Here is a 13,322-nt window from a genome sequence, read left to right on the forward strand (position 1 = left end):
AACTTTAATGATCCCTGAGGGGAAATTCGGTAAAGTGTTCCCTTGTTGTCAGCAGGATTCAAATCTGCAGAGGGAGACACCAATGGATTTCATGTCCACTGCCTAAAGCAGTGACAACTCACTCTCCCTCCACCAGTGTGCGTGGTCACATGGTCACATACAGTAGGGCCTGTTTTATTAGTTAAGGGCTCAGAGGCTTAACATTGCAGCTGGCTGGCCATTTAAAATGTTTTGCTGTCTTTTCTTGCAAATCTCTCAATATGGAGACAAAAATCAATGAGATTTAATCAAACCTATATATCGCCGCTGTCAGGTGAAAACCCCATATTGCCAAAATGTGAAACAGCCTTGAGTTTAACTTGACAACTCAAGGGAGTTTTTTGAGGGTTACTCAATAAAAAGGGTTGAAATGCAATCCTGAGTTGTACAGTCATATATAGTATTTAGTGCTAATTCCCGGCTGTTGATGTCTTTCCAGATTTGAGATCCGCAGTGACAACAGCCTGCGTCTGAGCCAGGTGAGGGCCGAGGACGAGGGCACCTACACCTGCGTGTCGGAGAACAGCGTGGGCAAAGCCGAGGCCTCCGGGACTCTGCAAGTTCACGGTAAGACATGGGACACTCTCTCCCTCTCTCAATACACACACACACACACACACACACACACACACACACACACACACACACAAAACACACACACAACACACATGCATCAGAGATTTACCTCTGCTTTCCAATTGGTTAAAATTCCAGGCAGCTCTATTGACACTGCTACAGTCTTAGGGCCCTATCTATCGTTTGCGCTGCGTTTGCGCGCCTCTTATTGCTATCTGTATCTTCCCAGCGTCTTAAGCTATCGTCTGCCTCCACCGTCCGTCCAGTTTTGTGCTGGGATGACACAGGTGTAGGCGTGGCCCAGGCATGTCGGTGGGCCTCTAGCCTATCATGTGTCTCGCGCAAGTGTCATTTAGCGCTGTGGGGAAGATACCGTCGGTATGTGCCGAGCGCAAAGAGAGGTTTGGGCGTTGCCCGTTCCAAAATAGGCGTTCCAGCGCAATGTGTTAGAAAAAGGGGCCTGGGGTGCTCTCAATTTTAACGCCAGGAAATAGCTGGTCTTAGCGCAAACAACCCCACTACGCCAGGCGTATGCCTGAGCACAGACAGCATTCTCCGGCGCAGTGCAGGAAATCCTCGCTTGGTATGCCCATTACGCACGGCTCGCACGCGGACACACTTCCCTCTTCAGAATGCCACGTTGATTTTCAACTAACCTACACTGCAGAAAAAAACACACCTTGATTTAAAAATGAGAATTTGTTTGTCATGGTTTTGTGCGAAAAAGTGATTTGCGTTTTGAATTGGAAGTGTGGAAGTGTGTGTGTGGAAGTGTACAGGTGTGTGTGTGTGTGTGTGTGTGTGTGTGTGTGTGTGTGTGTGTGTGTGTGTGTGTGTGTGTGTGGGTGGGGGTGGGTGGGGGTGGGTGGGGGTCATTTTGTTGAGCTTTATTCTGCCTTGTTTCAAGATATAGAAATATCCTGAAATGCAGTGGAAAATGGGATTATCTCTCCACTGGCAGAATGTGCCACTTGTTTTCATGATTTGAACACTAGATTCTGTATATATACAGATATATATATATATATATATATATACAGTATATATATACTGTTTATAAAACGGCTCTCTCAAATCAAGCAATCTGATTGGTTCACAGCCATTGTATAAATCCCGTAACCCACTCCAATAACCCATGGCCATGGGTTATTGGTTGCCATGGCAACTCTCTACTAAAAGGCTTTGGTTACCTCAAATGACAATGTACAAAAAAAATGGCGGAGACAGCTGTCAGATCCTTGTGAATCGATCTTCGCTTATAACTTTACTAATACTTTGCAGAAAATTATGTTTTGTACAAGAATAGACGCGGGCTAATGTCTTCTTTGCAAAAAAAAGGCTGTTAACCCCGCATTTAACCCCGCATTTAACCCCGTAACGTTAGTTGGTGTCGGCTCTCAGCTTCTCAGCAAGCGCTGAGAATGCAGCGCTGCGCTCGAGCTGCGTGTCGGGCTTTCCAGAAAGCTCTCAGCTTCTCAGCAAGCGCCAGGATTGGCCAATGTCAACTTCAGTCTCCAGAACGATCCAATCAAATCACCCGCACGTTCTTGCAGTCCCGCCTTACAGTAGTGTTTCAACTGACTCTATCAGAATGACATGCCAGTCGGACTTATAGTATTGTAACAGCCCGCTCCCGGGACCGTTAAGTGAGGAGGAGAAGAGGCAATACTTCGGTACAGGCTTTATTCAGGGCTTCCACTCATAGCTCCTAGCTATACACACACAGCTCCTAGCTACACACACGTCCAGTCGGCTTCCTCGTATCTTCAGACTCCCCCTCCCCACGAGCCAGGAAGTGCCACTAACCCCGTCTCGTATGCTGCCTTCACGTAACGTCATAATCCCCACAGACATGTCAACTCTGGGTCGCTACAGTATTATTATTATTATTATATTATCATACTTGGAAACCGTTTTATAAAAGCAATATAGCACTCGAGCAGCGTGTGTTGTGGCATATATCCCGCTGCTCAGCAGTTATCCCACTTGGCCTGCGGCCTCGTGGGATAACAGCTGATCAGCGGGATATATTTGCCACAACACACTGGCTCTCATGCTATATTGCTTAAATATAGTATATGTGAGGAAGTGACTTGTACAGATGGGCATTTTTGCAGCACAAAGCATTACATGACATCTTTGGAAAAAAGCTCACGTCTCACCTGCCTGCATGCCGTCTCGTGGGATAAGATTTGATTGCTTTTGGGGAAGATTTACCATCAAGTTAATTTCCTAACGAGGCTACTTAGGTCTGTGTCTTGCAGCCAGGAGTAGAGGACAAAGACGTCAATATCTAAGTGGAAGTGGAAATTCAGACCTGCAAGCCAGCCGCCAAAGATGTGACTTATTTTTTAATTCTCTCTAACACAAAATATATTCCTCACCAAAATGTACCAGATATTAATAATAATACTAATAATAATAACTTTATTTATATAGCACCTTTCAAAACAACCGTTACAAAGTGCTGTACAGACAAGCAATTACAGTGCATAGAATAACGAATAAAAAACCATCTAATAAAACCAGATAAAAGATAGAGAATAAAGTAAAACAACACACATAAAAGCAATGGTAAAAGAAAAAGAAAAAGAATTAAAATCAAGGAAATGCCAAGCGATAAAAGTAATGATATTGATAAGATAATGTGAACATACATGTCTCCATAAAGACATGGTCAGACAGACATTTTGGCTAGTTAAAACTCACGCCATGCTATGTTACTGGTAATATACTGTTGACTGATACTATAAAGGAGAGAAAGAAAAAAAAGTGCATTTTGTAGTTCCTTTCAAGCCCCGTCCCTCTGAGAGAGAGCCAAGATCAAAAAGCATTGAAATTGCATTAGAATTAAGTCAGTCCCTTGAAGAGCGGCACTTGGATAAGAAAGCTGCATTTTGGATGATAAAATGGAATATTTAGGGTTTCGTTCAGTAACAATTGATTCTGCGAGCGGGTCTTACAGGCTGAAGAGCAATAGCCGTATATGTACATACAATAACCATATGCATGTTGTGTCAATGCACATACTGTATTGCACTGCCAAAAACACACTCAGTTATTCCTTCCACTGTATTTAAGCAGCAGGCCATTTCAATTCAGTCCATTCCCGTTCAATTCACACAGGTTTTCATTTGAATGGACCGGGGTGGCAGCAGTGCTCCAGTATTAACATCTCATCTGATATGGCCATTATCATCAAGAGCCATTGTTTTCATTGCATTCATGACATATCAAGTCTCTTCCTCGTCATCTCATTCTCATTCATCTTTCTTTTCCTCTTTTCTTTTCCACATTTCTGCACCACTCCATCCCAGCGGGTCCATCCAGTAAGTAATCCATTTCATCTCATCTTTGTGTGTGTGTGTGTGTGTGTGTGTCTGAGAGAGAGGGAGAGAGAGAGAGCTTTCAAATGATCTGATCTGATTGCAAGCAATCATGATATAGACTTCCGGGTTGCCATGTTGGACGCATAACCCCCCACACCACTTACACCGCTGCTTTTCTCTTGAATGGCATTATGCGCAAATTGGGAGGAACGTCGATAAGTATTTAAATACCTCTGGAAACGCCCTTTGATTTTCCACCCAGTCCAACCCAAGTGCGATTTAGCTCATCTAGGAAGAGCTTCTTTAAATGGCAATAATCTTTGAGTTAGTAGACACACACTCTTGGATAGGTAAAGTATTACGACTGTCACGCACCGAGGAACAACAACAAATAAATGGCAGTCATGCTGTAAAACGAGTTACAAGAGAACATAATAGTCACACAATCATTTGCTGATTTAGCAGCGATGCTGTGGCAATCGAATTTACTACCAAGGGAGAAAAAGCACTTACACTCTCATAAAGTAGCTTTTTTTTCTCCAGCTGTCATCATCCAGCACCAGGTCACTCTGCTGTTAGATCATCTTTCCACACATCGACTGACCTTATGTGTCAAAATCCAAAGAAAAAGCTACGATTGAAAGAACAACATTAGATCCTTTTTCTGTCTCCAGAGAAAGACCAAAAGCTACCAAAATAGCCCCCTTACCGTGCAAAGTGAAAATATTGCCGTGTTTCTTCAGCGACGTGTATTGCAGTGTATTTATAAGTGTATTGCAGTGTATGAGCTTTTTCATTGGCATTCTTGGAAGGCAAACGTGTAATTGAGGAACGGAGTAGCAATCTTTTACAGGTGTCTGGGGAATAGACTGTCAGACTGTTTCCTTTTTTCCCAATGTCACACCAACAAAAACTGGAATAAAGAGAGATGGAGAGGGAGTATAAATGATAGGTTTCAGGGGAACAATTGAGGTAAGCCAACGAACCAGGATATAACAGAGAAGTTCATATGCGGTGACTCACACACAGTACATTTCTAACTTTCAAAAGGCCATGGTTGGTGTGTTTGAAGGACGACAAGAGCATCGTCGTAACATTTCCTACCCTGCTTCGCTCAATTATCATAATGCATAGGTGTGGGACAATACAGAGAGAGATGAAATAAGCTGTGACACACATCGACAAAGGGCACTTCTATATTTTAAGCCCCCTTAGACACAGTGGAGTACAGCGGAGGATGGAGAGACAGGCTGAGAGTGAGTAAGGCAGAGGGAAAAGATCATGGCTTACTCCGTTCAGATTCTCTTGCTATTTTTTGTCGGGTGAATTTGCAAGTAGTTCACAATATGTGTGAGTAGGCCACACCACTCAATGGTCCCCGCTGAAAAAAAACAGTCCATCTATCTAGTATTGAGTCTTAAAATCCCCTCTCCCCTCCCACCCAAAAAACAAGGCTGAAATCGCTGAAATCAACGGTATGCTATTTGTTATGCTGATAGGCTATGCCAATTGTTATGCATCTCTTCTGGGTTGTGACTCATGTCCTATCTAAATTGTGATGACTTATACCACTTTCATACCAATGACCAGGGTCGGACCAGGGTTCCAGGGTTACTTGACTCATGTTCAACCCTTCTTTTGTCAATTCACACTTAAACCTCTTTTAGACTGGCCAAAAATCCCACTAATATCCACAAACTAGTGGCATTTTCTTCAGTCTAATACCTTTTTTACATCAAAAGTCCCACTAGTACACGTGTTTTTGTTACCCAGGAAAGCAGCAGGGGGTAGCAGCAGCAGCAGCATCGCATTTTTTACTTTTATATCGCACTCTCAACCTGCGTTTCTCCACCGCTGCGGGCTGTCTCTTCCCCCTCCCTTTTCCCTTCTTCTCTCACGGCGAGGGCGCTGTGTCAGGCCACCCAAAACAAAATGGAAACTTCCGGGTAAAAATGTCAAACTAATGTAATTTAAACAAGTAAACAGCCTGACTGATGCACGTTGAAGGAGGAAAAGGTGTTTCAACAAACGAAACAGCAAATATTCTATCAAAGTACTCGTGATGTTAAGATTACATAAAATGGCTGTAAAGCATGACTCAAAATGTTTAACGTTACAACGAGGGTTTTATTTTTGAAAGAGCTAAAGCGGACGACCTACTTACATTCTGGCTGACTTGACACTGCCTGCGCCTGGGCTGTGGGGTGCACTCGTGCATGAGAGATGCTTTCTTTCCTCGGCATATTCTGTCAATGTAAAATAATTAACCATTAAGAAAGTCGAGTTTCAGGCTGTGGCAATCACTGAATCTCACTGACTCACGCTGGAAAAGGGGCGGCAACTCAGGAGGACAAGAAGCAGGGTCGGAAAATCATGGGTTGGACCACCACCAAGATTTATATGGCCAGCCGGAGCAGAGCCACCGCGTAAAAACCCACCTCACTTGCAGGGTCGCTCTATCGGCTAAACGGCCCGGCTTGGAAACTTTTAGACTGAAGAAAATCAGGGGCGGCTGTAGCTCAGGAGGTAGAGCCGGTTGTCCACTAATCACTTTAGATAAAAGAGGTCGGTGGTTCGATTCTTGCCTCCTCCAGTCTGCATGTCAAAGTGTCCTTGGGCAAGACACTTTTTATAGTTGTCTTCTGTGAATGGTTGTTCATCTGTCTTATTATTTAAATGGTATGATGTTTTGAGTTTTTATTACGCAATACTTTTTCTGATGTTTTCGAATCTCGCTCCTGACAAATACCCCATATTATACAAAAAGAGAATAAAACTATCACTGAGACAGATAAAAACTAAAGTAAAACAAAGCATTTTCAAAAAATAAAAAATAAACTAAAACTAGCAAACCCACTTATTTTTTTAAATTAAAACTAAACTGAAATTGAAAACAAAAAGTCAAAATGAAATAAAAATAAAAACGAATGAAAAATGTTGCAAGTCAGCTTGTGTGTGTGTGTGCGTGTGTGTGGTCTGCCTCTGTGATGTGAACAAATCTTGTTCTCATCTGTCTTAGTGGGAGCACAGTACATGTATGTGGTAGGGCAAGGTCAAAATGGAGCAGGCACACACAAACACACCAGGCTGGACGATAATTCAATATTATCGTTTATCCTTTTCCAGTGGAATAATAATGTAATGATATGACGATATTTCAATATCGTGACAAATTTCTGCCGTCTGAATTGATGACGAGAAGCAAATTTGACTGAAATATATATATATATATACGGTAAATAAATAAAGGAAAAGAGGTGGAGAAAGGAGAAGGAGAGACTGCACTAAGCCAAGGGGCTTTCCTATAGGCACGTCATCATAAAATATTAATGTATTGGAATGATCAGATGAGATCAAGTTGAAAAATGAGAAGAGCGTTTTGTGTGTGCCCTCTCTTCTCGACCACCGCTTCGATTAACCAGCTGACCAGTGACCAGCCAATCAGAGTGATTTCTCTCACCGACGGCCCAATGGCGATTCATCATGTCAAATCGGCCGAAAAAGTCGCAGACAAGGCCAACTAGAGCCAACGGTGCGGGACACACCACAAAGACTAGGGCCACGCTCGCCGACGGTACAGACATTGCCGACCGCCGATTATCGGCTTGGTGTGTCTGGGCTTTTAAAGAGGTAAATACTGAAAATGTTCTCACTTGGGAGGATTTGTCTTACCTTTCTGTCTGTAGGAGAACACTTGGCCATTATATCAAACACACACACACACACACACACACACACACACACACATACACACACACACACACACACACACACACACACACACACACACACACACACACACACACACACACACACACACACACACACACACACACAGAAACATTCAGAGTGGGAGTTCTTCACTTCACACTCTGACCAGACCACCTCTCAAATCTTATCGCAAAAGCTGTGGAAATATAACCTCCAAGTCCTTCGTCTATTTTTGAGTTTATCGTGGCATGTTAGCCTTGTGTGTGTGTGTTCTCCAGCTCTGGCAATATCTGTAATAAAATAAAAATAAAAACACTCCAGGCTCCTTTGAATTCCTAACTCAAGTGTTTCTTTCATTCTTTATTTAGATGCTCCCAAACTTTACTTTGCCTCCTGCAGTTATCAGTTTATGTGCCATGAGCTGTGTAGACGACGACGTGGTGATATACTGAAATGAATGTGCCGTCACTTTTGATGGCTGCCGATGGTTTCCGATCTTTATGATTTTCTTCTGTATATTTATATTTCTGTTCTGTTATAATCTTATCACCCCGTTTTCATCCCATGTGAGGATGCTAATGTTTCCCTGTGCCCTAAATCTAATGCTCAGTGTCGCGCAGAGTGCCTCCATTATGGCTAATTATTTATGACAGCCTCGGGCAATGTGTCGGCGTGCCTCCTCAAATCAAACATTGTTATTCTCCAGACGAGGCTGTGCAGACAACCAAAAACGGCATTTTTAATAGACTATAATAATCTAACTACCACTGGATTTAGGTCAATGTCATGACATGATGTCAGGTGCTTTGGGAACATGTTCAGGTGTTGACAGGTTTTTCCTCAAATGGCCTGCTTAGCTTCTCCAGAAGGGGCGTGTGTGTGTGTGTGTGTGTGTGTGTGTGTGTGTGTGTGTGTGTGTGTGTGTGTGTGTGTGTGTGTGTGTGTGTGCCTGCATCCTATCTCCATGTGCACAAGCCTGGAGTTGCATTCTATCAAATGTGGGTGTTACATCACATTTCCTAAATATTTCAGGCCTCGCGTCAGCGTTGACAGGAACCTCGTCCTTTAGGTAGCTGGGGAATAAAAACAAGGCGGTCGAACCCGCTTCGGCCCATCTTCTGCCCCGTGGTTCCAATTCAAAACACTGACCGTGTGTTTGGGGTTTGACCTTTAGGGTCAGCGGGTGGCTGCCTGTTAGATCCCGGGACATGACCCCGCCGACCTCTGCCAAGGGCCCCTTAGCTGTGATTTATCCGGCTGTTGACGTGTGGATCTCACCCTGCTGTGCGGAGGGGCCCATGCTGGAAGCGCTCTTTAGGATAGGAAAGGGCAGGATCGTTCACAAGATTTTGCGACTGCGGGGCATGAAATTAAGCTCTGCCGCTCACACAAGGCGAGTGATTTTTCTTTATATATATATATATATATATATATAAATAGAAAAGAAAATATAATATAATATAGAAAAGGCAATGGCGATTGGGCAGAAATCTCTCAATCGACACCGACTTTTTGTTAAGGTTTTAGAGAAATGTCAGTGTTCATCAGTCAGCTGCCTGGATTCTGTTTCTGTGTTGCCAACCTGCCGACTTCTCCGCTAGGTTTAGCAACTTTTCAGACTTCCTGGTGACTATCTATCGATCTATCTATATATATAAATTTGGCAATGTGGACTCTGTTTGTCCGGCCTCTGTTTTTTCAAGAATTTTGTCTGGCCACAGCTATGCCTGATGCCAATGCACATCTGAGCTACTTGCTTATCTCATTCAAAGAGGTCGGATCACAGCGCTTCCATCACTGTGTGATGCACAACCTCCTGAGTCTGGGGCTGGAGACACTTGAATAAAATGTGTAATAATACAAAAGAAAAAAAACTTTTTCTTAGATAGATTTTATTATAAAGCATGATTTGCCTTATTAAATTTAGATGTAGCTAGTTAAATTTAGATGTAGCTAGATCTACCTTGTGAAAATTGAATATTAGTGGCGTCCCGGTGGCTCACCTGGTAGAGCACGTACCACTTCGTGTGGCTGACCTGGGTTCGAATCCGACCCGTGGTCCTTTGCCGCATGTCACCCCCCCTCTCCCCCCCCCCCCCTGCCTGTCCATCCACTGTCCCATTCAAATCAAAGCAAAAATGCCCCCCCCCCCCCCCCCACAACAAAAACAAAAGATTATATATTACAAAATATTACACATTGGATTATCTCTCCTAGGCTAGTCATAATTTGCCCAGGCTAGTAGGAATTTCACTCTCCCTTCTTTTTCGACTTGACTCACCAAGCTGTTTATGTTTGATAAGAAGCAGGAATTGGCCTCCTCTAACTAACTAACTAAAGCCAGCGAGCGTTTGATCAAAGCCTAATTGCTTTAGCTTGATCAATTGCAGCAAAGTTACGTTGCATTTGAAGCCTGCATGGCGGCTTGATGGATTGGAAGGAAATGAGGCCGGAGTTAAAGAGGCAACATCTGTGATTCACATTAACACACCGTGTCATGGTCCTGTCTGTCTTCTCTCCCATTCTTCCTCTATCACTCTCACCCATCTCTTCTCTCTCTCTCTCTCTCTCTCTCTCTCTCTCTCTCTCCCTCTCCCTCTCCCTCTCCCTCCCTTCTTTTAGTTTATTTGTCAGGGACCGTGTGCAAAAGATAACATTGATCTCAAAGAGAAACGAGGCTTTGCACCAGCAATTATAGCAATTTGCTAGTTTCCATCTGCAGTCCCAGGGCAGGTTGGGGGGGAAAATAGAGCACAAATAATACAACAATACAATAAATTACAAAGTACCGTACATTTTGAGGTATAAACTCAACCTCACTCAACCTTCTCTTCGTGACTCAGATCTATCATTTCTCCATCTCTTCTCACCTTTCTCCTCTGTACAAAGGCTCTCCTCCCTCCTCTCTGCCCTTCTTCTCTCCATCTCTCTGGACGCTAATTGAGACTGAAAATGAAAGGGAGGCAGGAGATCAGGTGGGAAGATGAGAAATCAATTAGAGCCGGTGGAGGGCATCATTATGCATTCACACACCCCTGTGGAGGGAGGCCCGGTCACTTGCTACAGAATCAATAGCAATCACAGAGGTGTGTGTGCACGTGTGTGTGTGTGTGTGTGTGTGTGTGTGTGCGTGCGTCTGTGTGTGTGTGTGTGTGTGTGTGTGTGTGTGTGTGTGTGTGCGTCCATGCGTGCGTGCATGTGTGCACGCCTAACAGAGAGAAACTGAGGGGGCCAAACCATTTACTTATAACCCCTTCCCTCCTACCCTCCATCTCTATTCAAGGAGTGGGATTAGCCCGCTGCACAAGATCAAAAAGGTGACCCACAAACCTGGATTTGGGCTCCTGTCCTGCAGGGCTCTGGGCTTGTTGATAGGCCACAGCACAACTTATGAGATGGATTAGCCTGGCCTAGCGTAACTGATAAGCATCTATAGGATGCTTCATCAATCAAAGTCAAAGGAATCAAGGTTACGGAGAATCCACTTTGTAGCTCCACGCTGATAGATGGAAACAGAGTGGGGCGGGGCTAACAGGTAGGGGTTTTCACCTTCACTAGCCATGTTAATCCCGCTATCCATCATCAGTCCATCATCACTTCTCTTGAGTTTCACTGACGCATTATGTTTTAAGTTGTTAGACAACTGCACAGCCATAAAATAAATAAAAAATAAAATACTTTATTCACAGGTACAAAATGCCAACAGGCCAGGAATTTAATTTATGTTGCATAGTTGTGATGTCAAAAAAGGTAGAATGATAGCTAACAAGCTAACGTTAGCACGCCTTGCAGCCAATTTCGAAAATGCCAAAGAGTTGCTTAGGGAGATGCTATACTGTACTAATTTTGAGGTGTCAGGAGAAGCATACACTTTCTTTACTGCTTTTTGTTCTTTGTATTTTCTAACTAAGCGTACACACACACACAGCCATGATGAGCCACACTGTGTCTCTGGCTCACGAATGCTGCCTGTTAAAGCTCTGTGCTGTTACTTTAGCGGTTGATTTCACTCAGCAGCAACCAGAAAGCAGCTGTGATAATGTTACTGAATGACTGAACACATTTTAAGATTGTATTAATTAGTTCACCCATTCATAAGGACATTTTATTACACTTAAATTATTACATTACAATGACGCTTATTACATTATCAATGCTTTTGCCTTACATTTCCCTCAATTATCTATTATGTTCATTGAGGCCTGGTAATTGACTATGTGCAGTAAGAGGAAAACTTATCTTGCTTTATGCTTCTCTTAATTAACTACCGGTATGTCCAAATATCCAAATTCATTCTTCTATTTAAGGTTTCTTCTCCCACTTGTGGCCTTCACTGTACAGCAGCAGCCATTGTTAATCCTTTAAGCTTTATGTGTTCAGACAGTCAAAATAACACCAATACATTACGCTCTGTCTGTAGGCCAGAGTAACTTAAGCAGCTCAACTAAACCAAGCTGAAATGATGTAAATGTTTGGAACTGGCAAACAGCTGCAGACATGTGCATTGGTCTTATGCACACTTTGAAAACAGGCATGCGTGTGTGCGTGTGTGTGTGTGTGTGCGTGCGTGTGTGTGTGTGTGTGTGTGTGTGTGCGTGCGTGTGTGTGTGTGTGTGTGTGTGTGTGTGTGCGTGCGTGTGTGTGTGTGCGTGTGCACGACTCATCAGTGATTTGCTGCTATCATCTCACTCACGCCCTGTCACTGCTTAATGCGTTCAATGTCACTGATGGCACATTCTCACTATAGAGATGCACGATATTGGATTTTTTTTTTTTTTTACTTTTGTTTATTGGAGTTTTACATTTTACAAGTCACATATGAAATCAACCCCCCCCCCCCAGCATCCTAACAGGACAGACAAAACAGTAACATCAAGCACAAACCAATGTATATCAGACATACTGACTTAATTTAGAGAGAAAACAAAAACAAATGAGGAAGGGAATAAAGAAATTAAAAAAAAAAGGGTTTACACTCTTTATAAAATAATTTTGAGACTGCTACAGTACTGCTCCAAACCTAGAAAGATTAGCTTATGAAGTCTCCCAAGTCTGTTATTTTTGTTAGGTTGTCGTAGACAAGGCCTCCAGACTCTTTAAAATGTATTTGCATTCCCCTTCAATGTAAATTTGATTTGTTCAAGCTCTCTAAGCCATCTCGACCGACCTCTTCCAATTGAGGAGGATGAGACCTTGCACGATATTGGATATTGGATATTGGATTTTTTTGCCGATATCCAATATGCCGATATTTTCCAACTCTTTTACTGTGCAAATGTTTTTCCACCTAATTTCAGAGACCATCAAGTCTCTCCTGCATTGCAGACATAAATACAATCCTTTTCAAAATGTACACATTCACTCTGACCTTCACTGACGGGATTCTGGGCCAAAATATTTGACTGGTACTCTAAGGCCTACAAAATAACTCTTCAACCGGAGGCAGAACTCACCATCTTCGGCTGCTCGGAGTCTTCTCTGGACTTGCCTGCGGCTGTGCAACAGTCTCTGACACAGGGGACAACTGTTGCCAAAAAACTCATTCTGCAGGAATGGAAGTCCCCCTCTCCTCCCTCGTTTCATCTGTGGTTGGCGGACATGACCTCTGTTATACGAATGGAGAGACTCGGGTCCCTGAGGACTAACTTGCTTAGAAGGTTTTTAGTT

The 13,322-nt window shown here is 43.2% G+C and overlaps 1 protein-coding gene across 1 annotated transcript in view; it reads left to right on the plus strand.

Moving 5' to 3' along the window:
• The window catches only part of robo3 (roundabout, axon guidance receptor, homolog 3), a gene marked incomplete at its 5' end in the record, with an annotated part of 291,513 nt that overhangs the window by 225,014 nt on the left and 53,177 nt on the right, over nucleotides 1-13,322 (plus strand). The window contains 2 exons of the mRNA XM_083638663.1: nucleotides 479-606; nucleotides 3,933-3,944. Of these exons, the coding sequence (XP_083494789.1) occupies nucleotides 479-606; nucleotides 3,933-3,944 (140 nt within the window). The remainder of the gene's footprint in view (nucleotides 1-478; nucleotides 607-3,932; nucleotides 3,945-13,322) is intronic.

This window comes from Poromitra crassiceps (assembly GCF_964638095.1).
Source record: "Poromitra crassiceps genome assembly, chromosome: 1".
Lineage (NCBI taxonomy): Eukaryota > Metazoa > Chordata > Actinopteri > Beryciformes > Melamphaidae > Poromitra > Poromitra crassiceps.